The sequence below is a fragment of the Schistocerca nitens genome, chromosome 1 (genome assembly GCF_023898315.1).
Source record: "Schistocerca nitens isolate TAMUIC-IGC-003100 chromosome 1, iqSchNite1.1, whole genome shotgun sequence".
Classification (NCBI taxonomy): domain Eukaryota; kingdom Metazoa; phylum Arthropoda; class Insecta; order Orthoptera; family Acrididae; genus Schistocerca; species Schistocerca nitens.
In genome coordinates, this window is record NC_064614.1 from 1,266,772,213 (window position 1) to 1,266,797,048 (window position 24,836).

Below are 24,836 nucleotides of genomic sequence, written 5' to 3' on the forward strand. Positions count from 1 at the left end.
AGTAATGAAAAATTGGAAAACCACACTTAATATCCAAACAAATTCAAATAATATCACATCACAGCCAATACAGATTAAGCATGGAATATACCAAGGAGACTCATTAAGTCCTTTCTGGTTCTGCCTTGCTCTGAACCCACTATCCAACATGCTAAATAATACAAATTATGGATACAATATTACTGGAACGTACCCACACAAAATCACACATTTGCTATACATGGATGATCTAAAACTACTGGCAGCAACAAATCAACAACTCAACCAATTACTAAAGATAACAGAAGTATTCAGCAATGATATAAATATGGCTTTTGGAACAGACAAATGTAAGAAAACTAGCATAGGCAAGGGAAAACACAGTAAACAAGAAGATTACATATTGGACAACCACAGCGACTGCATAGAAGCGATGGAAAAAACAGATGCCCATAAATATCTAGGATACAGACAAAAAATAGGAATAGGTAATACAAATATTAAAGAAGAACTAAAAGAAAAATATAGACAAAGGCTAACAAAAATACTGAAAACAGAATTGACAGCAAGAAACAAGACAAAAGCTATAAATACTTACGTTATACCACTATTGACCTACTCATTTGGAGTAGTGAAATGGAGTAACACAGACCTAGAAGCACTCAATACAATTACACGATCACAATGCCACAAATATAGAATACATCACATACATTCAGCAACAGAAAGATTCACATTAAGCAGACAGGAAGGAGGAAGGGGATTTATCGATAAAAAACTTACATTATGGACAGGTATACAATGTAAGAAAATTCTTTCTAGGACAAGCAGAAACTAGCAAAATACACAAAGCAATCACTCATATAAATACATCGGCTACACCACTGCAATTTCATAACCACTTCTACAACCCTTTAGATCACATAACATCAACAGATACGAAGAAAGTAAATTGGAAAAAGAAAACACTACATGGCAAGCACCCGTATCATCTAACACAGCCACACACCGATCAAGACGCATCCAACACATGGCTAAGAAAAGGCAATATATACAGTGAGACGGAAGGATTGATGATTGCAATACAGGATCAAACAATAAACACCAGATATTACAGCAAGCACATTATTAAAGATCCCAATACCACAACAGATAAATGCAGACTTTGCAAACAACAAATAGAAACAGTAGATCACATCACAAGCGGATGTCCAATGCCGGCCGAAGTGGCCGTGCGGTTAAAGGCGCTGCAGTCTGGAACCGCAAGACCGCTACGGTCGCAGGTTCGAATCCTGCCTCGGGCATGGATGTTTGTGATGTCCTTAGGTTAGTTAGGTTTAACTAGTTCTAAGTTCTAGGGGACTAATGCCCTCAGCAGTTGAGTCCCATAGTGCTCAGAGCCATTTTTGGATGTCCAATACTAGCAAATACAGAATACCCCAGAAGACATGACAATGTAGCACAAATAATACATCAACAGCTTGTCTTACAACATAAACTTATAAAACAAAACGTTCCCACATACAAGTATGCACCACAAAATGTACTGGAGAATGATGAACACAAATTATAACAGATAACACCACATAAGAAACCTGATATCATACTCACCAATAAAAAGAAGAAATTAACACAACTAATCGAAATATCCATACCCAATACAACAAATATACAAAAGAAAACAGGAGAAAAAATTGAAAAATACATCCAACTGGCTGAGGAAGTCAAGGACATGTGGCATCAGGATAAAGTTGACATTATACCAATTACACTATCAACTACAGGAGTCATACCACACAATATCCACCAGTACATCAATGCAATACAGCTACATCCAAACTTATATATACAACTACAGAAATCCGTAATTATTGATACATGTTCAATTACCCGAAAGTTCCTAAATGCAATTTAACATATACTGTACAGTTAAAAGGAAGTCACGCTTGATCAAGATCCGCGTCACTTTCCATTTTTGACCAGACATAACGTCTGAGAAAAGAAAGAAATAATAATAATAATCATAATCATAATAATAATTGCTTTAACTGACAGTTCCATTGGCTCTTCGTAGAACATTAAGTATCATGAATAAAAAAACCTGACAGTGGTGTAATGTTCTCACTCACTCACTCTCTCACTCACTGGTCATACCGGACTCGAGATTACATAACCGCAGCAACGTATTTTCGCCATCTGTCCCTGTCTTGGGCTACTTCCTTCACTTCACATTCAATATATAGGCTCCTCAAATCAGTCTTCACATTTTCCTCCCATCTACGCCTCGGTCTCCCCACAGGATGTTTTCCCTCCCAGTGCCCTACCAGTACTCTGCGCACTGCCCTTCCCTCATCCATTCGAGCTACGTGACCCGCCCATCGCAGCCTACGTGATTTAATAATACTGGAGGAAATTGACAACATGAATCCTGCAGGGCTGTCCATAAATCCGTAAGAGGGAGGAGTTCTCTTCTGAACAGCACGTTGCAAGGCATCCCAGTTATGCTCAATAATGTTCATGTCTGGAGAGTTTGGTGGCCAGCGGAAGTGTTTTAATTCAGAAGTGTGTTCCTGAAGCCACTCTGTAGCAATTATGGACGTGTGGGGTGTCACATTTTCGTATTCTACAATACATATTATTTTACAGTTTTTTTTTACAATGTTGATTATGTGTTGTGCTTACAGGATGTACTATGAGACAACTTCAGACGTTCTTCAACCATCTAAATTCTAAGCACAACTATATAATAATTACAACGTAGTTTGTGGGTAACACCATAAATTGTTTAGAGCTAACCATAGATACCGGTGCTCACATTCATACTTTCAAGATTTACGGAAAGCCCACCGACACACTCATACACATCGCATAATGCCATCCTAGTGAGTGATTACAAGCCCTGAACTGAATTAAATGAAATCAAAGAAATAGAGTCAAGCAAGGGGAACATCACCGCCTTAATGGATTTCATAAAGCACAAAATACAAAAAGAACAGTTCTTTCTTCCCCTACCCTATCTTCGACTCACCACCTCGAGACCTTACTAACTGGTGAACAGTTCCATATTTAGAAAAGTCTCTATGAATGTCGCCAGAAAGTATACATATGGGAACTTCAAAACTTCATTTTATGTGCATAGCACTATTTGACATCTTTTGCCTAATGGTAAATTCAATAAATCATCTTTGGAAAAGAACGATTTATTCAAAAACACTTGTAATTGTGGCAGATTCAATACAGATTAGTCTGGCGGGGTAGTATCCACCCACCTGAAGGGATGCCATAGAAATAGGAAATATAGAAAAGGGATCTATGCTTTTGCCAACCATCTGCTTAAAGAGGCCCACAGTTAAAAACTGTAACATGGAACTTTACGTAATATCTTCAAAGAGAGAAAGATGAAATGACTTGAAATAATGGAAACTAATAAACGTATGTCCACCCGCCCAAATTTAGTACCGAGTGAGCAGACACACTTCCCTTACTCGCCACTTCTGACCACAGATCTGTCACTAATCCCATCCACGCCACTCGGTAAATTATCTCTCCTACTCACCTGCCCCATTTTTCTATTATTTCAGTTACTGTAGCTTCACTTGTCATGCTAAAGCTTTTCTTTTTCATAATTTCAGTTGTTTCACTTACCTCTTTAGTCTCATTTTATTGTTTGCAATGTTATGCAGCCACCTCCATGGAACATGTCACCATAGTTTACCACATACTGCGGAAATTATTTTGTTTCTCAGATCAGTTGTAATCTCTCATGTAGTTAATTATTTAATTTTTAACGTATTTTATGTTAGGTAAATAGTTTTGAATCGCATTTTTACTGAAGTAATAAACAGTCAGATATTAACAGTTATCATCTGTGGAAAACAAGATCCCCTGTAGATGCACTAATTCTAAATTTTTAATCCCATAAATATTTTACTTTTGTAGCAGACAACGGTGTGACAGCCGAAATCCGATTTATCAAATAATAAATATAATAGAATATTACGTAAATACCGAGAATTTTTTTCATTAATAATAGTAATAACGACATAATATCCTTGTAGGGTCTCCAGCAAGATTGTATAACCATCTTAACACTCATCAGAGAATACTGTTCAAATGATAGTGTAACTACTACATTTTCTAGCATCTAGATCACAGCATCTGCATTGTGACGATGTTTCACTTCATCGAAAGACAAATGCATAAATATTACTTTCGGTGAGGAAGAAAAGGAATTTGGGTTTGAGTAAATGAGGTGTTTTAGAAATCCGGATTAGTTGTATATTAAAAATTACACTGAAGAACCAAAGAAACTGTTACACCTGTCTAATTGTCTAATATCGTGCAGGGCCCCCGAGATCACGCAGAAGTGCCGTAACACTATGTGGCGTGTACCCGACTAACGTGTGAAGTAGTGCTGGAGGGAGCTGACGACATGAATCCTGCAGGGCTGTCCATAAATCCGTAAGAGGGAGGAGACCTCTTCTGAGCAGCACGTTGCAAGGTATCCCAGTTATGCTAAATAATGTTCATGTCTGGAGAGTTTGGTGGCCAACGGAAGTGTTTAAAGTCAGAAGGGCATTCCTGAAGCTACTCTGTAGCAATTCTGGACATGTGGGGTGTCGCATTGTCCTGCTGGAATTGCCCAAATCCGTCTGAATGCACAATTGACATGAATGGGTGCAGGTGATCAGAAAGGATGCTTACGTACGTGTCGTCTGTCAGAGTCGTATCTAGACGTATCAGGGGTTCCACATCACTCCAACAGCACACGCCTAAACCATTACAGAGCCTCCAGCAGCTTAAACAGTCCCCTGCTGACATGCGGGGTCCATGGATTCATGAGGTTGTCTCGATACCTGTCCACGTCCATCCACTCAATACAGTTTGAAACGAGGATCGTCCGACCAGGCATCATGTATCCAGTCATCAACAGTCTAATGTCGGTGTTGACAGGCCCAGGCGAGGCGTAAAGCTTCGTGTCGTGTAGTCATCAAGGGTACACGAGTGGGCCTTGGGCTCCGAAGGCCCATCTCGATGATGTTCAGTTGAATGTTTCGTACGCTGCCACTTGTTGATGGCCCAGCACTGAAATCTGCAGCAATTTTCGGAAGGGTTGTACTTCTGACTCACTGAACAATTCTCTTCAGTCGTCGTTGGTCCCGTTCTTGCAGGGTCTTCTTCCGGCAGCAGAGATGTCGCAGATTTGATGTTTTACCAGATTCCTGATATTCACGGTACACTCGTGAAACGGTCGTACGGGAAAAGCGCCACTTCATCGCTACCTCGGAGATGGTGTGCCCCATCGCTCGTGACCCGACTATAACACCACGTTCAAACTCACTTAAATCTGGATAACCTGCCATTGTAGCAGCAGTAACCGATCTAACAACTGCGCCAGACACTTGTCGCACATAGGCGTCACCGACCGCAGCGGCTGTTCCTCTGTATTTGAATACATATATCTATACCAGTTCCTTTGGCGCTTCAGTGTATAATAGCAAAGTGTCAAATTTTGGAGGTTGTTTTGAAGCATCATTCGTACTTCTACTGCCTCTCCTTTCCGACTGGCCGTATATGATAATTTTATCCATAACAACAACACAACGAGGAAATTTTATTATCCTGGTGGCGTATTCTGTCATCATCCGAGTCTCTCATTTTTTCGGTGGCTGTTTCTGCATCACGCCCGTTTTCGTTCTCTCTGTCTCTCTTAGATACAGGCGCGCTCGCAACCACACACACACACACACACACACACACACACACACAAAAGCACGAGAGTGAGAGCGCGAATATACAAACGCCGTTAAATGAACACAGGCAGACTATATAGGAGGTATTTCAGAGATAAAATTCAGACACTCACCCCACAAGCCAACGCCGGCTAGGAAAAACTGGAAGGTGTTCCGCTCTATGAGCATGAAAGACGTTTGGAGCCCACAACCATCGTTTTAAACCTCAGAATAAAAGAGTTATGGTCGACTGATTATTTACACAGAATAGCCTAGATAATAAAATGGAGATTTCATAGGACATCTCAGGTAGTAGCTGCGTCGCAGATACTATCGCACATAATTTTAAATTGTTATGTGGCGCCTACAGTACCTGAACAGTGTTCCCTACTCCTCAATATTATTATCACAACTTGTCAAAATAATTTATTTTGACATTCGAATGACACATACTTGTAATGCAGTTTCTGCTTCTTCAAACGACGGTCATTCCGTGAAATCAGTATTCCACCAAACAGTACTTACAAATACCCAAATTAATTTTACTCATATTTTCATTGGCCGTGGAACCCTTAAGTTCGTATAGTTCTCCCAGCACTGCAGACGGTCGTTGACATGTGAAAGCTATGTTTAATCAACATTAACTTTCCAGTCTCTCTTTGTTGCCGTACGATTCTCTCTCCTACACGTTCCTCTTTTTCTACTGCCCTGATTTTTTACTGATCTGATGCAGCGATTCACGTCTTCCCCTATTTAATTGTATACGAAATTATTCGTTCTTCGCGTTCGAGGTACTTCTACGAATTTTCAGCGGCACCCATAAATGGTTCAAATGGCTCTGAGCACTATGGGACTTAATATCCGAGGTCATCAATTCCCTAGAACTTAGAACTACTTAAACTTAACTAACCAAAGGACAACACACACATCCAAGCCCGAGGCAGGATTCGAACCTGCGGCCGTAGTGGTCGCGTGGTTCCAGACTGAAGCGCCTAGTGCCGCTCGGCCACAGTGGCCGGCCACAGCACCCACACTACCTTATACCCATTCTTTTGATGCGTTGCTTACCACGTCATTTGTGACATTCTGCAACATTGCGTTTAAAATAATTCTTATTTTCTGCTCTTAGACTCCCTTACTGTACACATTTCATTGCAGACAACGATGTACTACATGTGTTCAGTGAGAGATTGTCCCTGCGTCTTGTAATTTGTTCTGAAAAACAGTATTCCTTTCCTTATTGTCCCGCTACATTTTTCATGCATTTAGTGATTCCTCCTTTTTGGGGGATATCACTTTCAGGGGCCACGTAAAATCTACTTTCTTCAAATGATTGCAGTGGTTTCTGTTACTTGTATATACTTTTATCATCCTACTGTTTATTCTTAGAGCAAACCTGTCCTTAGTTCGTAGTTCTTAATATGTACTGCTGCTTCTGTGCGTTTCTGTTTCTAAGTAAAATATTAGAATGATTGTTCGAATGCCGCGAGCAGTATCGCTTCAAGGAAAGCAAAGTACAAAGATGCAACTATAATTATAGTTTCTATATTGAAAGAAATATTATGATTTACATTTGTTTCTATTTTTCAGGAATGTCCAGAAGGTGTCGTACACGAAGATTCCTTCAAGGACATCTACGCCAAGTTCTTCCCTCACGGAAGTAAGTAAAATAGTCATATTATTTTAGTTAACGAATATGATATATGAGTTCCCTTTTTACTCATGATTAATATCGATATTGGTTGATATATAATACTTCAAAACTTGTAACCATTTATTTTACATCAAAATATGATACTATTAAGTATACGTTTAAACAGAATCATGTCAAGTAAAGGCTGTGTCGCCAGTACAGTAGTATCTGACTGTCGCCTCAATCTCTTCTTATTGTGGCTGTGTTACCGCATGGCTTAAATAAGTGCAATAAATATTTCACGGATGGGTTAAAGTAATATCACATACTCTTCACTGCATTCAACCAACTCTATAAACGTGGATAAACAATACAGTATCCTGCCCTCCTTTTATTATTTTTGAGATGCAGATGGAATAAAATAAAGTAGGTATTTAAGCATTGCATGCTTATATTTTCTATATTATTCATTGAGACAGATTAAAATATTACGAAATGAATTAGATGAGTCTCAGTTTTTCATTTAACTAACCTATTATTAAACTTTTCCAGTTGCCACACAGAATATTCAAATAAGTAATTTGATTACATTCAATATCGTATGCCTTTATTTAAGCACAGACGTCAATTGACAATCATGGTGATATGTTTCATCTCGTTTCTTCTTCCTCATCTTTAATGACAAATGAAGCAGAGACCCAGGCACTCAGATGAGTTGCCAATCGATTGCAAAATAAAAAAAAATAAAAAAAAAAATCAGAAGTCCACGGAAAGTAAACAACGCGAATGTTACCGCGAACCTCGTATCTAAATCGAGTAATTTCGGTCGTAGCTGATGACGTTGCAGATAGTGTGTTCGGAGAATCGGAGCAGCATTGTGATTCACTGAAGACTTTCTAACCAGTACGTTAACATGGGAAACCATCAGATATGGAAGTACCTTCGAGCGTATTCCAAAAGCAATTAAAGTATCCGGTGGTTATCAAGGATGTCTCATACTGTTACATACTAACAAGTGTCATCGTAAAATAATTGCAAATAATCGTACTTACATCCATGTCTGAAGCAACAGATACTGTTGACGATCCGCAACTTTACTAAATATTTTCGAAATTAATTGTCTGATTGCGAATTCCTTGACACAGGCTGTATTAGGCAAGGATCTACTGTCTAATAGTGACATGTGCAAATTTGTGCCTGACTGGGACTCAACCCCGGATTTCCAGCGTATCGTGAGCGGTCTCACCTTAACCACTTAGGCTATCCGGACGCGCTCCCTGGGGACCGACCAAAACTCCTATATGTTACCCAGTCCACATCATTATATCGTAGTCCACAAAATTCATCAGCTAATGCTCGCAACATCACTCAGGTTCTCGCAACGATGTAAGGGTGTACACAGTGTGACATACGGAGTTTTGGCCAGTCCACGAAGGGTGCACGGATAGCCAGGGCTGTTAAGGCCACCGCTCACAATAATACGGAAATCCGGGTTCCAGTGCCGATCTGACATAAATTTTCATGTGTTACTACTGCGTATGAGTTCTATAACTAATACAGCTAGTTTCAATGAACTTGCAGTCAGCGAATTTATTTCAAATATTTGTAGTGAAACGAAAGAAAACATGCAGATGATCGGCAATTGCTTAAACAAATAGAAAGTATTCCGCATATAGACTCTAAGAACGGTTTTGTTTCATTGTGAAGTTGGTAATAACTGGCTGGGAACATCAGGAACCCTTAAATATCCAAGAATGTTCATTGGAAGTGGTTTAAAGTGTAAAAACCGTACAGAAGTATTGGGAGTAAGGCAGATGCAGTTTCATTGGAACCATATCAAGAAGATGTAACTAAACTTCCGTTAGAGTGTTTGCAGAGTACTGTCAGTCGGTCTGGTACCCTTACCAGGAAAGATTAGCAGTACAGAAACTGAGGCACCAATGAAAAAATGGTGCGTTTCAGTGAGGTTTCGTTTGGTAGGAGCGAGAATGTCGCTGACGTATTTATTCAGCTCCAGCGATAGATTCTACAAAAGGGGCGCGGTGCTTCACGGATATGTTAACCGCTAAATTTTCGAAAGCGTGACCCTGTTCCGTAGCCACTATAGTACGCCTCTGACGTGTCGCTAGTCTTGCAAGTAGCTGGCTCGAATTTACGTGGTGGAGGAAATCTTAACCAGAATGTTTGACCAACTAAGGGAACCAAGGTGGCGATCTTGATCACCAGACTTTGCGCCAATGTGTAAGCACCTCTTGTGCTGTTTCAGTGTATTGGTACTGTTTTTATTACATTACTAACCATTTACCAATGGCTTCACTCAGTTATGCATATAATGAACACTCGCCCTTCTCCCTGTCTCTGTGTCCACCTTTTCCTCCTGTCTCCCTAGCTCATCTCACCACCTCTATCTATCTCCTCCTCGCCTCTGTCTGCATCTCCAACTCCTCCTCTTTCCATCCATTTTCTCCACCCTCTCACTGTGACCATATCTTCCTCCTCCTCCCTCTGACCCTATTCTCTTCCCCATCTCCACCCTCCCTTTTTCTTTTCATCCATCCACAGCCCTTCTGTCTTCCACATTCCTCACGCATCTCCCTCCCCTCCCCTCCCCCTCTGTCCATTTCCTCCTATATCCATCTCAACCTGTCCCCAGCCATGCTCATCAGCGAGTGCAGCAGCTCAATACAGTTCAATAAAGCAGCCCAATACCACTTCCACAACACGCTCGACAGCGCTTAACTTCGGTGATCCCACAGGAACCGGTGTATCCACTGTGGCAAGGCCGTTGCCGTTATAGAGACAACATAACTCAATATTTCTGCAGGTGACTTCCAACGACATGTTGAGTGCACGCCGCGTCGAGTTGCTGCAATACGCCGGGCAGGAGGTGGTGCAGCACGGTATTAAGAGGTATCCCACGACTTTCGTCACCACAGTGATGGCCGGAGTTGATAGTATGTTGAACCTCTAACTGCAAACAAGTCTTCAGACTGAAGGTTTAAATTATTATTGCGTACAGTTCATCTCGTCTTTGCAGCTGGGCCTGACCATACTCATAAACTGTAAATGTGGCTGAAGTTGATGGAGAATCAGTCACTAGCTCTGCAGCAATAGCTTGTGTCTGTAATTCAACGGTGAGAACCTCTCGCTGGCGAACTGGAGGGGGCACCTGGCTGAAGAGATTCTGACCCCAGACAAGACTCTTTGTCAACATGCTGAAATAAATGGTTCAAATGGTTCTGAGCACTATGGGACTTAACTTCTGAGGTCATCAGTCCCCTAGAACTTAGAACTACGTAAACCTAACTAACCTAAGGACATCACACGCATCCAAGCCCGAGGTAGGATTCGAACCTGCGACCGTAGCGGTCGCGCGGTTCCAGACTGTAGCGCCTAGAACCGCTCGGTCACCATGGCCGGCATGCTAAAATACGAAGTCTCCCTGTGAAGCATATCAGAGAAATAACTTCCGACAAGGAAGACCTTGTTCTCTATCACATAGTTTTGATTGGCTGAATGACAAATACTGCCAGTGCCAAGCAGTTGTAAGTTGTCTTAGAAGACATTGGTTTCCCTCCGCTACTCTCATTTCAGATAGTTTACCAGCTACGAATTTAGTTATTTTTGGCACTTGAAAACTGTGCGCTGCACTCTCCCTCTGTCTACGTTCGTGTTGTGGCCAATAAGGGTGGACCTCTGTAAGCACAGTCGTTTTTACTTCCACTTCAACATTATTTAGGTTAGTCAACACTTACTGCTTTTCCATTTCGTGAAACGTTTAGGTTTTTGTGGGGGCCTGAAAGCGATGGTGTTGTCTCACAATCTTCAAAGGTACCATAAACTTTCCTGTTCCCATTCCACTCTCTCAGATGTTATTTTAAATTCGTACGTGTTTCACAAGTTCTGACTGACTGCAGAACTATCCACAATAGCAGTTCTTCCGCGACTCTGCCAAAATAGTATGCACTCCCAGACCACACACAGCTCACTAAAAACAGTCTCCGCAGCCCCGCACAGCCTAGAGATACAACCTGCTGTGTGAGTTTTATTGCGTCCTGCGTGAAGTCAGCTTTTCTCCGTCCTGTTTGACCGCCCAGGGAGAGGTACCTCGCACGTGTTCAAGTGTCCCAGTGGACCTTCCGTGAATTCCGCTGCGGCTGTTTTCCATCCGCAAGTGCAAGGTGCTTCCATAGAAGCTTCTTATTTAATTGTCCATGCAGTTCAATGTAGGAAATTTAAATCTACGTGATAGAGTACTGGCAACCACTGATACTGACTCATAACTCGTTCATCAGTGAGTAGTAATTTACTCCCATTCGATTCGTCGTTTTGTTTCGAGTTTACATCAGTTGTGGCACAATTTGGGAACATCGGTCGTTTAATAGCAGGTCTAGTACTGTTGAACAAGTGGCCTGCGGGACGTCAATTGCTGTTTGCCAGAAACGGTTAAAGCCAGCGCTAGAATATTTGTGCATTTTAGTATCAAAGTTCGTCAGCTTCAGTGTATGTGAATTATTCTGATAAGTTCACCTTCCATATTAATGCATCGTGTCATGGAGGAAACAACCAGCCATTCTGCGCCGGTTACGGGATCAAGACACATGGACTTGAGATAATTCGGAGAACAATCTGTCTGAGAGGGGTTACAGGCCGTGTGTAATTAGAATTCGCGAGGAAAGACCTCAGTTCGTGTACCGTGTCGCGAGATCAGCAGCCAAACGCATCACGAACTGGTTACGCATACCCTCGTGAAAGAGACTGCCACCATCATTAGTGTGCATCAATGTTAGTTACAAGTAACTGTGTCAGTTATTATCAAAAGCAGAAATGAATACCCAAGCAGTGAGTTTTAAACGGATGAATGGTAAGCGAGCAGTGCGACTGAACGTCACGACAATATGTCACAACCATTGCAGACCACTGTGGCTGAAGTATTAGTAACAGTATTGAGATTATTAGATAATTAAAACAGTTTTTGAACGGTGAGATCACATCCTGTCTTCCCAGGTAGAATGCACTTGGATCTTTATGTGCTACTTGTGGTCCTTGCTATGTTTATACTTCCACAACCTTCAGTTAATTACAGCACTGGGTGTATAGTTGGTAACTGCAACGAAAAGTGTCGTATGATCTATGTAAATATTTTCATGCAAGTCCTTGTATGTGTAGTTCTGAGCGACGTCTCTGTCTTTTGAGGTATGCGGAATCAGTCTTCCGGAACCCACTCCCCCTCCAGACCACTTACAAAACAGATGGTGCTGATCTGTCCATAGTATGGACACTTGACATCCCACACTCAACAGATACACTTAAGGTACAACTCGTACACTCCGTAAGGCAAGCGGCCATTGTTTGAGGAGCAAGAAAATCTTTTCTTATCAAATGCTCAAATGAGTGTGAAATCTTATGGGACTTAACTGCTAAGGTCATCAGTCCCTAAGCTTACACAATACTTAACCTAACCTAACCTAAGGATAAACACACACACCCATGCCCGGGGGAGGACTCGAACCTTCGCCGGCACCAGCCGCACAGTCCATGACTGCAGCACAACAGACCGCTCGGCTAATCCCGCGCGTCTTTTTCTTATCCCTCCCGTCTCCCGTTCCACAATGCCACACAACTCATATTACCTTATTGCATAAACATTTCACGAAATGACTATGACCCTAAATTTACCGAAGTGAAGCTCATATCAGACCTCAGCACTGCTTTTTCCGCTCCAACACATCGTTCGCATGTGGAACAAGAAAAGATGGAAACAGAGTGCTACACGCTACAAGGCTACAAACTGCGAAACATCTTGCAGACTACCGATGTAGATACTCGTGTAGATGTATCTGCGAATGACGACGAATTATGGCTGTAGGAAATTAAATGCAGCTAAAGGCCCAGGAAACTGAGATACAGAAATAAAACGACGAATCTCTCTTGACCGAACTGTAGTGGTTAAGCACACTAAGATCTGGTAGAACCGAGAAATACCCAAACCAATGAAGATGCGCTTGGTAGAATCATTGGTGATACCCGTGTTCTCGTACGGCTGCGGCACAAAGCTAGTGACGAGACAGAAAGACTTTACACGTGCCATGGACAACACGAAGGAGTAGTACTTACATTACAGAAGGACTTAGCATCACAAAAAGTTTCGCTTCCCGTGTCAGCCATAGCTTTTGCCTTTTCCTTGGGCACATTTTGACGACAGAAGGCAATAATGTAGAAAAGACCGAAGTGCAAGGGGAAAGCGAAGGCAGGAGTGAAAGAGTAAGAACAGCACGTTGATGGTTAAATGAAGCGAAGAAGATTACCGGCCTACCTCTTCATGTCATATTAAGAAGAGCTGAAGATCGCTGTGGATAGAGACGTCTAGTTGATGATTCAGTTACGTAAGAAGGTCAGAACACTCAGTAATGAGTAAACCGACTAAAGAAGATGAAAGAATACCTTTTCTCTCAATCAAGCGTCGTATCGTGTTTTACAAACCAGGGATGGTGGTCTGCACCCCAGCATCTTTACCCTACACGATTCCAAATGCGACCATCGCGATCTTCCCCATTAAGCACTGCCGTCTCGTCAACCCGCTATCTTGTTCTCTCCATGTAACCATCGGACAGCACTATTAAAGGGCCTTGCGAACAGCACAACACTGCCCCAAATGTTAACTTAGGCCTTTGAAACGGTGCTGCTAGTCGTCTTCCAAGTAGTGTGTTAAATCCACTCAAACAAGCATTGCAGCGTCTCCAGTTCTGAGGATGGGGAGCAGGGATTGAAAAACTAAACCTATGAGAAAAAAATATTTCACTGTCAATTAAAAACAAAACAGTAACTAAAATGTTCGAAGGACACATGTAATCGAATCTGAGAAATCTGAATCTGCTGCTCCGTAATGTTCAGTATTCAGTTACTTCGATGCATATCTAGGTGATAATCTGAGCAACCCCCTTAGATTGTTTGCAGATGACGCTGTATCTTACCGTCTAGTAAAATCATCAGACGATCAATTCCAAATACAAAATGATCTAGAGAGAATTTCTGTATGGTGCAAAAAGTGGCAATTGGCACTAAACAAAGACAAGTGCGAGGTCATCCACATGGGTACTAAAACAAATCCGATGAACTTTGGGTATATGATAAATCGCACAAGTCTAAGGGCTGTCAATTCGACTAAATACCTAGGAATTACAATTAGGATCAACTAAAATTGGAAAGACCACATAGATAATATTGTGGGGAAGGCACTGCGCTTTGTTAGCAGAACACTTAGAAGATGCGACAAACCCACGAAAGAGACAGCCTACATTACACTTGTCCGTCCTCTGCTGGAATATGGCTGCTCGGTATGGGATCCTTACCAGGTAGGATTGACGGAGGACATCGAAAAAGTGCAAAGAAGGGCAGCTCATTTCGTGCTATCGCGCAACTGGGGTGAGAGTGTCACTGATATGATACGCGAGTTGGGGTGGCAGTCACTGAAACAAAGACGGTTTTCTTTGCGGCGAGATCTATTTACGAAATTTCCATCACCAATCTTCTTCCGAATGCGTAAATATTTTGTTGACACCCACCTACGTCGGGAGAAATGATCATCATAATAAAATGGTTCAAATGGCTCTGAGCACTATGGGACTCAATTTCTGAGGTCGTTAGTCCCCTAGGACATAGAACAAGTTAAACCTAACTAACCTAAGGACATATCACACACATCCATGCCCGAGGCAGGATTCGAACCTGCGACCGTAGCGGTCTCGCGGTTCCAGACTGCAGCGCCTAGAACCGCACGGAGAAATCAGGGCTCGAACGGAAAGAGTTAGGTGTTCCTTTCTCCCACGCGCCATTCGAGAGTGGAATGGTAGAGAAGTAGTATGAAAATGCAGAATGAGATTTTCACTCTGCATTCTGGAAACATCCCCCAAGCTGTGGCTAAGCCATGTCTCCGCAATATCCATTCTTTCAGGAGTGCTAGTTCTGCAAGGTTCGCAGGAGAGCTTCTGTAAAGTTTGGAAGGTAGGAGACGAGGTACTGGCAGAAGTAAAGCTGTGAGTACCGGACGTGAGTCGTGCTTCGGTAGCTCAGTTGGTAGAGCACTTGCCCGCGAAAGGCAAAGGTCCCGAGTTCGAGTCTCGATCGGGCACACAGTTTTAATCTTCGAGGAAGTTTCAGTATGAAAATGGTTTGATGAACCCTCTGCCAGGCACTTAGGTATGAATTGCAGAGTAACCATGTAGATGTAGGATCTGGGGGCCTGAACCCGACTGACCTTGTATGGGAGCAGACGTAACCAGCAGTAGCAACTAGCGTGACATATAGTTGACCTCAGGTGGACAGCCATCAAAAAGTAAGCCATCCTTGAACAGCAACGTTTCGAATACTTGTGTACGATACATGCATCGCACCATACAGAAATTCTCCTTTGATCATTTTGTAATTGGAATTGATCGTCTGATGATTTTACTAGACGCTAAATTGTAGCGTCATCTGCAAACAATCTAAGGGGGCTGCTCAGATTATCACCTAGATCATTTACATAAATCAGGAACAGCAGAGGGCCTATGACACTACCTTGCGGAGCGCCAGATATCAATTCTGTTCTACTCAATGATTTACCGTCTATCACTACGAACTGTGACCTCTCTGAGAGGAAATCAGGAATCCAGTCACACAACTGAGACGATACTCCACATGCAAGCAATTTGACTAATAGTCGCTTGTGAGGAACGGTATCAAAAGCTTTCCGGAAATCTAGGAATACGGAATCGATCTAAGATCCTGCAATCCTTTCCGTTCACAACGCTTTGTATATAGGTTATCCACAGTCCAAATATTCCATGTTGAATAAGAAGGCCCGCTGCAACTTTTTAAGCTCTACATCCAAAGACCCACAGTCCAGATATTCCATGTTGAATAAGAAGACCCGCTGCAACTTTTTAAGCTCTACATCCAAAGACAGGGCAAGTTTCACAAACTGCGAGGAGTCTTCAATAAGTAATGCAACACATTTTTTTTTTGTGTTCTGAAATCAGGTAGGTTTTATTCATGATACCAATTCACAATATTATTCCATACTCTTCTGGCTAGAAACCCCTATTTTTCAACGTAATCTCTGCTCGTTGCAACGGTCTTACGCCACCTCAATGCGAGCGCCTGTATGCCCACATGGTATCGCTCTAATGTTCGACGTCGCAGCCGGCGTCTCGCTATATTAAATTTCGCAATTGCCAATAAGAATTACGATCAGCTGTAGATTGGAATGACGACAACGAAAATTTGTGCCGGACCGGGACTCGAAGCCGGAATTCCCTACCATTTGACTATCCGTGCCCGACTCACGGCCAGAGTCTGAACATTTATCGTATCTTGCTGCATAGTGGACGTACGAGTACAGGTCGTAACGACATATGGAAGTTTGGGTGTGGCCGTGAGTCGTGAATGGACAGCCAAATGGTAAGGCGGCCGCTCGAAATAAGCAGGTTCGAGTCCCGGACCGGCACAAATTTTCACTGCTTTCATTCCATTCTACAGATGATGGTGTCCTCATTCATAATTGCAAATTCATTTGATGCGTTGGATCGCTGCAGTGCCTGTCCCTTTCGACATGCATGCATGTCCAAAGCAACTTTGCATCGTAATCAGAATAACACAGCCACTGCAATATCTTACCTCGCTGCACTAGTAATCTCCCCATCATCCTCGTACTGCTTCCCGCGGAATGTATCTTTCACTGGGCCAAACAGATGGGAGTCGGAAGGTGCGAGATCCGGTGAAGTTTTGTGAGCTACTCTCGGGAGCGCAGATTTGTGAGAGGAGACGTTTGTTCAAGCTGTTTCTTCAGTTGCTTGAGGGTAACACAATACACTTGAGAGTTAATCGTTGCACTACGGATGCGGACATCAAACAGAATAATCTCTTCATCGTCCAAGAAGACTTCACCGACTGAGAGAGCTGCTTCTTCGGATGACAGGTGGTGTGGCCTAACTCCGTGGACTGCTATTCTGTGTCCCGTCAGAAGTAATGAACCAACTTTTCATCGCCTGTGATGACGTTCGACAAAACATTGTCACAATCAGCCTTTAATGCGCAAGCAGTTCCGCACACGTGGTCCTTCGCTGCTCTTCATGCTCGTCTGTTAGGAGGCGAGTAATGGGTTCTTCTCTGATACATTACGTCAGTACAATCTGTGATTACTAGATTATTAAAAAAAATTAATCAATATAAATTAGATGCTGAATCTGGTTCTGTATGGATAACAACCGTATATTTTTATTATTAGATTTATGATGTAATTTATCCCCTTTTTAGTCACGCACTGTGATTTTTGTTGTCTGTATTCTTATACCTTTTTATCATGCTGTGTACACACATCAGAAAAAAGTGTAGCATCACCCAGGTTCCCAGAACTCCTGAACATAGACGTTGACTGCGGATATTGTATCACAGACATAGTCCCTTTGCCTGTTCAGAGATGTTACCAAACCAGTCTAATGATGTAAACAACCATGCATGAGCAGCGCCTATTAGACAGAGGGGGTCGGACAGCCGACCAGTTCCAGTCATTCCACCAGGAAGGAGGTGTTGTCTGTAGTTCAACCATGCCTAGGCGGTCAATACCGTGGTTCGATCGCGTCCGCATTATTACTTTGCGCCAGGAGGGGCTCTCAAGAAGCGAAGTGTCGAGGTGTCTCGGAACGAACCAAAGCGATGTTGTTCGGACATGGAGGTGATACAGAGAGACAGGAACTGTCGATGACATGCCTCGCTCAGGACGACCAAGAGCTACTAATGCAGTGGACGACCGCTACCTACGGATTATGGCTCGGAGGAACCCTGACAGCAAAGCCACGATGTTGAATAATGCTTTTCGTGCAGCCACAGGACGACGTGTTACGAATCAAACTGTGCGCAATAGTCTGCATGATGCGCAACTTTACTCCCGACGTCCATGGCGAGCTCCATCTTTGCAGCCACGACATCATGCAGCGCGGTACAGATGGGCCCAACAACATGCCGAATGGACCGCTCAGGATTGGCATCACGTTCTCTTCACCGATGAGTGTCGCATATGCCTTCAACCAGACATTCGTCAGAAGCGTATTTGGAGACAACCCGGCCAATTTGTAGACGCACTGTCCAGCGAGTGCATCAAGGTGGAGTTTCAATGCTGTTTTGGGATGACATTGTGTGGGCCGAAGTACGCCGCTGGTGGTCATGGAAGGCACCGTAACGGCTGTACGATACGTGAATGCCATCCTCCGACCGACCAATCTGCAGCATATTGACGAGGCATTCGTCCTCATGGACGACATTTCTCACCCCCCCCTCCCCCCGCCCCATCGTGCACATCTTGTGACTGACTTCGTTCATGGCAACGACATCGCTCGACTAGAGTGGCCAACATGTTCTCCAGACATGAACCCTATCGTACATGCCTGGGATAGATTGAAAAGTGCTGTTTATGGACGACGTGACCCACCAACCACAAACTGAGGTATCTACTCCGAATCGCGTTGAGGAGTGGGACAATCTGGACCAACAGGACCTTGATGAACTTGTGGATAGTATGCCACGATGAATACAGCCATGCATCAATGAAAGAGGACGTGCTACTGGGTATTAAGAGGTGCTGGTGTGTACAGCAATCGAAGGTCTCGCTGTATGGTGGTACAACATGCATTGTGTGATTTTCATGACCAATAAAAATGGCGGAAATGATGTTTATGTTTATCTATATTCCAATTTTCTGTACAGGTTTTTGATGTGTGTACGCTTCCGTATACTGAGTTCTGAAGATGTCGCATCTTGGTATCGAAACTGGTAGCATGTTTTGAATAGACGACTATGTACTTAGAAACAATTGTTGGTTTTAAATAGCAATATTGAACTACTTCATGTCCGGCTGATCTTCTCGACGGACTATGGGAGAAAATCCTGTATTCGTCGTTGAAGAGTTCACGACCACATCAGTAGACGTTCCTCTTCGGATGTTCTTTTCTCCACCTTCTTCGCGCGCCACAGTGTTAAAGGGGCTGTTCCGTTGTTCGTGAATGACACCGCGAGCCCAGCTTGCATGCTGTCTGGGTTGATGTGGCCCTCAGATTTTCCAGCGAAAAGGCAGCTCGCGGTTGTGTTGCGTTCTCCTCGTGTAGCTACGTGTACTACTAGGGAGCGGCCGTTAGCTTTTGTTTTTGAGAGTGTGTGACTCCTCGAATATAGTCGCTGTGGTGTATACCAATTAAGCGGGAAACTTTCAGTGCTGACTGTTCTTCTTTCCGTAAAGTGACAATGGGAACACCGTCTAAGTTTGAAATGAACCTCGAACAAATGTAACGGTAAAAGTCACCTGCTATACAGTGTCTTGGCGTCATCCATTGCTATTTGCCGACATGTGTGACAGTACTGCATGCTTCAAAGACTTGAGAATGTATCATCTCTGATACCCCATTTTGTCAGAAAGTTAATTTTTAGTATGACGATACCGTTTTTTAATGTTAATGATGAAGTACAATATATAAAGGCCAATGTTTATGTTCTTGAATATGGTGTCTATAACGACTGTATGATTCCTGTTCAGATGCTACAATAAAAATTATACAAAAAGGTTGAGGGATGTTCACAGACTGAGCAGTGTACAAAGCTCCATCCTTCCGTTCACGACAAAGCGAATTTTACTTAAATGCTTCAAGAACGAAGATTCAGATTAACCTCCATTAATCAGATGGCAGTGTGTAGTGGTTTATTATGGTTAAAAGGAAATTAAGAATAAAGCATTTGAAAAAAAAGAGCGAATCATGCAAATCATAAGGTTGGTGCCAAAGTTTATTTGAGCAACATGATATTGGCCGGTTACCTTTACCTTTTACACATTGAGTATCGATTACTATCGCCAATAGGGGGCCGGCACCAAAACTTCCCGCGTAGCATTCATCATCTTAAAGAGTTTCCAGAGCCAGGCTGGGTCCTTCTGGAACATAAACCTCGCTGTGTAGTCCTGGAATCCCGCCCTCTCCCTGCTTTCACTCTGGTCCAGTCCCGATGCCTTTTTTTTTTTTCAGCACACTCCTCCACACTTTTAGCCATCCATCCCTTGGTCCTCCTCTTGGTTGTTTCCTTCGCATCTCCATTTCAGGTATCTTCTCGGGCATTCTCTTGTTTTCCATTCTCTTTAAATGACTATATCATCTTGATCGGGATGTTTCTAATCTGATCTGCAAGGTTTCCTCTTTCACTATTTCCGTCGCCCTTTCATTCTTCATCTTCTTTCTCCTTGGTGCTCCTACCCTACTTCTAGGGAACTTCATTTCACAAGCCTGTAATATGCTTAAATCTCTTTTGTTCATCACCTATGTTTCAGTTGCGTTGGTCAGTATTAGGATGTAGTAAACCCTAAATATAACTTTCTTGCTTTTTTGTGGGACGTCTTTCTTCCAAACCAGGCTCAGAACTCTTCGTAGGAATGCTTCTGCCCTCTGCCCGTCTCTCACGTTCACTCATTTTTTTCTCATTTCTTCCATTTTTCTCTACAAATTTCAGTGTACCTGCCATCTCCTCCAGTCGTTCACCTCCAATCTTTGTTTCGCTAGTTTATTAATCTTTCTTCTTAGTTATAACCAGCATATTACATTCTTTTACAATCCGCAATCACCATTGCCAATGCTCTCATTGCAAAACAACTTTTCTACTGCTTTTTCTGCCACCTTAGTCATTATATCATACAAAACCATAATGAAGACGAGAGGTGACAATGCCCTGCACTGTTTTACAAGACTTGTTTGCTGGAACCAAAAACTCAGACTTACACAGTATATCTCTTCCTCTCTGCTTATTGTCTCTCTTTTTCCATTCCCTTCTTTTTTAGTGCTTCCCAGACCTTTCGTCCACAGACGCTAACAAATGCCTTTTCCGTAACGAGAAAGGCCAGCACTGATATGAGAAAAGCACTCTACTGCGCAAAGGGACAAGGGCACATTTTGGGTTGAGCATAATGAAGATAAAAAGCAACGCAGACTGCAGACCCAGCCACATTCTGCTTCTCAATGATTCTGCTTCTCCGTGACAGTCTCTTCCTGGTACACGACACCCGATTGAACCACGTGCAGAGAGAAAGATTACTGAGCTGTTCATAATGGCTCCTTTCACACGCGCGAAACATAGTGCCAACACATAGTGTACCTCTAGAATAGCATCGAGAGGACCGTGTTCGTTTAACTATGGCTGGCAAAACTATACTCGTTTTCGAACTAGCGCGAGTATCCCGATACGTGGCATAGGTCGATAAGTTATCGACCGCTACTCAAGCAGTTATGTGACATTTCCATATCCGAGCATGAGTTAGGGGACGACGAGAAGTTACAAACTAGCCACAACAACAAATCTATAGCCCTACTTGAAATTTGGCGATTTTCGAAACACAAATGAAAATAGCAATAAATCCAAACACCGTACAAACTCCTGTAACGCACCATGGTGGAATTATCAGAATGGAACGGAAATCGATAGGTGTGATGACATGTACAGAAAAACAAATGACAGCAATTTCAGAAAAATTGGATAATTTATTCTAGAGAAAGAGATTTACAAATTGAGCAAGTCAACGACAAGAGGTCCAGCTCTGGCCGTTATGCAATCAATTATTCAGCTTACCATTGACTGAATAAGTTGTTGTATGTCTCGTGATGGATATCGTGCCAAATTGTGTCCAATTGCCGCATAAGATGCTGAGATGGTTGGAGAACCTGGCCCATAATGCTTCACACGTTCTCAATTGGGGAAATATCCGGCGACGTTGCTGACCATGATACGGTTTGGCAAGTACGAGGACGAGCACCTGTAACTTTCGACGTGTGCGGAGGGGCATTATCTTTCTGAAACGTAAACCCAAGATGGCTTGGCATGAAGTGCAACAAAACAGAGCGTAGAATAAGGACAACGTACCGCTGTGCTGTAAGGGTGTCGCACATTACAACCAAAGACGTCCTGAAGTGAAGAGATATAGCACCCCAAACTATTTTTCTGGTTGTCAGGTCATATGGCAGGCAAGAGTCAGGTTAGTAGCCCACCGTTGTCCATGACATCCCCAGAAATGCGTTCTTTCCTGGAATATCATTGTCTGGAGTAGAACTGTCTTCCGAACTCAGCCCTTATTCTGGAGACGCCCCGGAGAGCGGTGGGGTATCACCCGCCATACAGGCCGACAACCAGGAGTGATTATCTCGAATATCAATTCGTTTCATAGCAGAACCCCTCTGATTGTCATTCATGGTACCCTTACATCACAGCGGTAAGCCGACCATGTTCTTCGTCCCATTGTGTTTCCCTTCTCGGTAAGCCATCCTGGACTCACATTTCAGTAAGATAAAGCCCACACACGATGAGAGTCACTACTGCTTGTCTTGGTGGTTGCCAAACCCTACCTTGGCCAGCAAGATCGCCAGATGTCTCGCCAACTGAGAACGTTTGGAGCATTTTGGGCAGAGCCCTCCAACCAGCTCGTGATTTTGACAAGTGGACAGAATTTGGCACGGTACCCCTCACAATGACTTCCAGCAACTGTATCAATCGATGCCAAGCCGAATAACTGCTTGCGTATGGTCCAGAGGTGGAATAACGCGTTAATGGCTTGCTCAATTTGTGAAGCTCTTGAATAAATTTTCCGGAAATTGGGATCATTTGCTTGTCTATACATGAATATCACACCTACCGATTTCCATCTAATTTGGACAATTCCTTCGAGATGGGTTATGTTTTTGTCCTTCATTGTATTTTAACAGATTTGCAATTAGAGTTCTGATACAGTACGTAACCATTTATGGTGATTTTTACATACATCTAATAAAGGCGCAACGGTCGTATTTTAAAAATACTGCATCGCTGTTGAACTCACGAAAATAGTTTATTTCTTTGTTAGAGAGTCAAATACGTTGCAAATGAGAATTTCACACCCTATTCGCTTATTACAACAAGGATAAAAAAGTTAGCAGTTTGTAACCAACTGCCGACTGCTGTGGCCGAGCGGTTCTAGGCGCTTCAGTCCGGAACCACACTGCTGCTACAGTCGCAGGTTCGAATCCTGCCTCGGGCATGGATGTGTATGTCCTTAGCTTAGTTAGGTTTAAATAGTTCTAAGTCTAGGGGCCTGGTGACCTCAGATGTTAAGTACCATACTGCTTAGAGCCATTTGTAACCAACTTGAATACAAGATTCCAGTTTTAAGACCAAACAATGAAGACCCAAACGAAGCAGTTTTTGTTAAAATGACAGCTGTTACGATCGCGAGGAGAAATTACGGCCGCAAGACGTATTGTGGGGTTAGTATCAACAGCAGTCAGCAAATCGCAGGATGAGCGAAAACAAAGATGTCAGGCAGAATCGTGATTTCGATCATTTATTCATTTCTTACTTGCTGTTTTTACGAATGACTTCCAATAAGTAATGTAACACTTTTTTTCTCGACCAGTTTCGTTCCAAAAAATATATAAAAATGCGGAAATGTCCTTCAAAATGGCGTGTGTAATGGAGGCGCGTTCCAAGCGGAGGCTGTTTCTTTTGGCAGAAAAGCAGAGTGTCGGAGATTTTCATACGCACACAGAATGCCTGCGGAGGCCTGACAGTGAACAAAACCACGGTGAGTCGTTGGGCGAGGCGTCTGTTATCATCGCAACAAGGTCGCACAGACCTGTCCGATCTCCCGCGTGTTGCCCGGCCGCACACAGCTGTGACTCCTGGAATGTTGTCGCGTGCGGGTACACTCATTCGAGATGATCGAAGGATCACAATTAAATGGCTCGAATTTCGATGCTCATCTGGACGTTTGAAGATGGTCGAAGTAGAGAGGATATAAAATGTAGATTGGCAATGCCAAGGAAAGCGTTTCTGAAGAAGAGAAATTTGTTAATATCGAGTATAGATTTAAGTGTCAGGAAGTCGTTTCTGAAAGTATTTGTATGGAGTGTAGACATGTATGGAAGTGAAACATGGACGATAAATAGTTTGGACAAGAGGAGAATAGAAGCTTTCGAAATGTGGAGCTACAGAAGAATGCTGAAGATTAGAAGGGTAGATCATATAACTAATGAATAGGTGTTGAATACAATTGGGGAGAAGAAGAGTTTGTGGCACAAGTTCACTAGAAAAAGGGATCGGTTGGTAGGACATGTTCTGAGGCATCAACGGATCATCAATTTAGTATTGGAGGGCTGGGCGGAGGGTAAAAATCGTAGAGGGAGACCAAGAGATAAATACACTAAGCAGATTCAGAAGGATGTAGGTTGCAGTAGGTACTGGGAGATGAAGAAGCTTGCACAGGATAGAGTAGCATGGAGAGCTGCATCAAACCAGCCTGTGGACTGAAGACCACAACAACAACAACAACAACAACTGGACGTCTATGATAGTAGTGCTGACACACTCGTCCAGGAGCTTGGCTACTCATACGTGTGCGCCTACTGGGTTCCTCGCCGCCCAATAGAAGACCGTAAAGAGAAATGAAGAACCGTCTGATC

General features: G+C 42.9%; 1 protein-coding gene across 1 annotated transcript in view; it reads left to right on the plus strand.

The window, feature by feature from the left end:
- Positions 1–24,836, plus strand: part of LOC126233988 (calsenilin-like) — a 306,257-nt gene that overhangs the window by 82,036 nt on the left and 199,385 nt on the right. Inside the window, exon 3 of the mRNA XM_049942898.1 lies at positions 7,302–7,371. Coding sequence (XP_049798855.1) covers positions 7,302–7,371 — 70 coding nt within the window. The remainder of the gene's footprint in view (positions 1–7,301; positions 7,372–24,836) is intronic.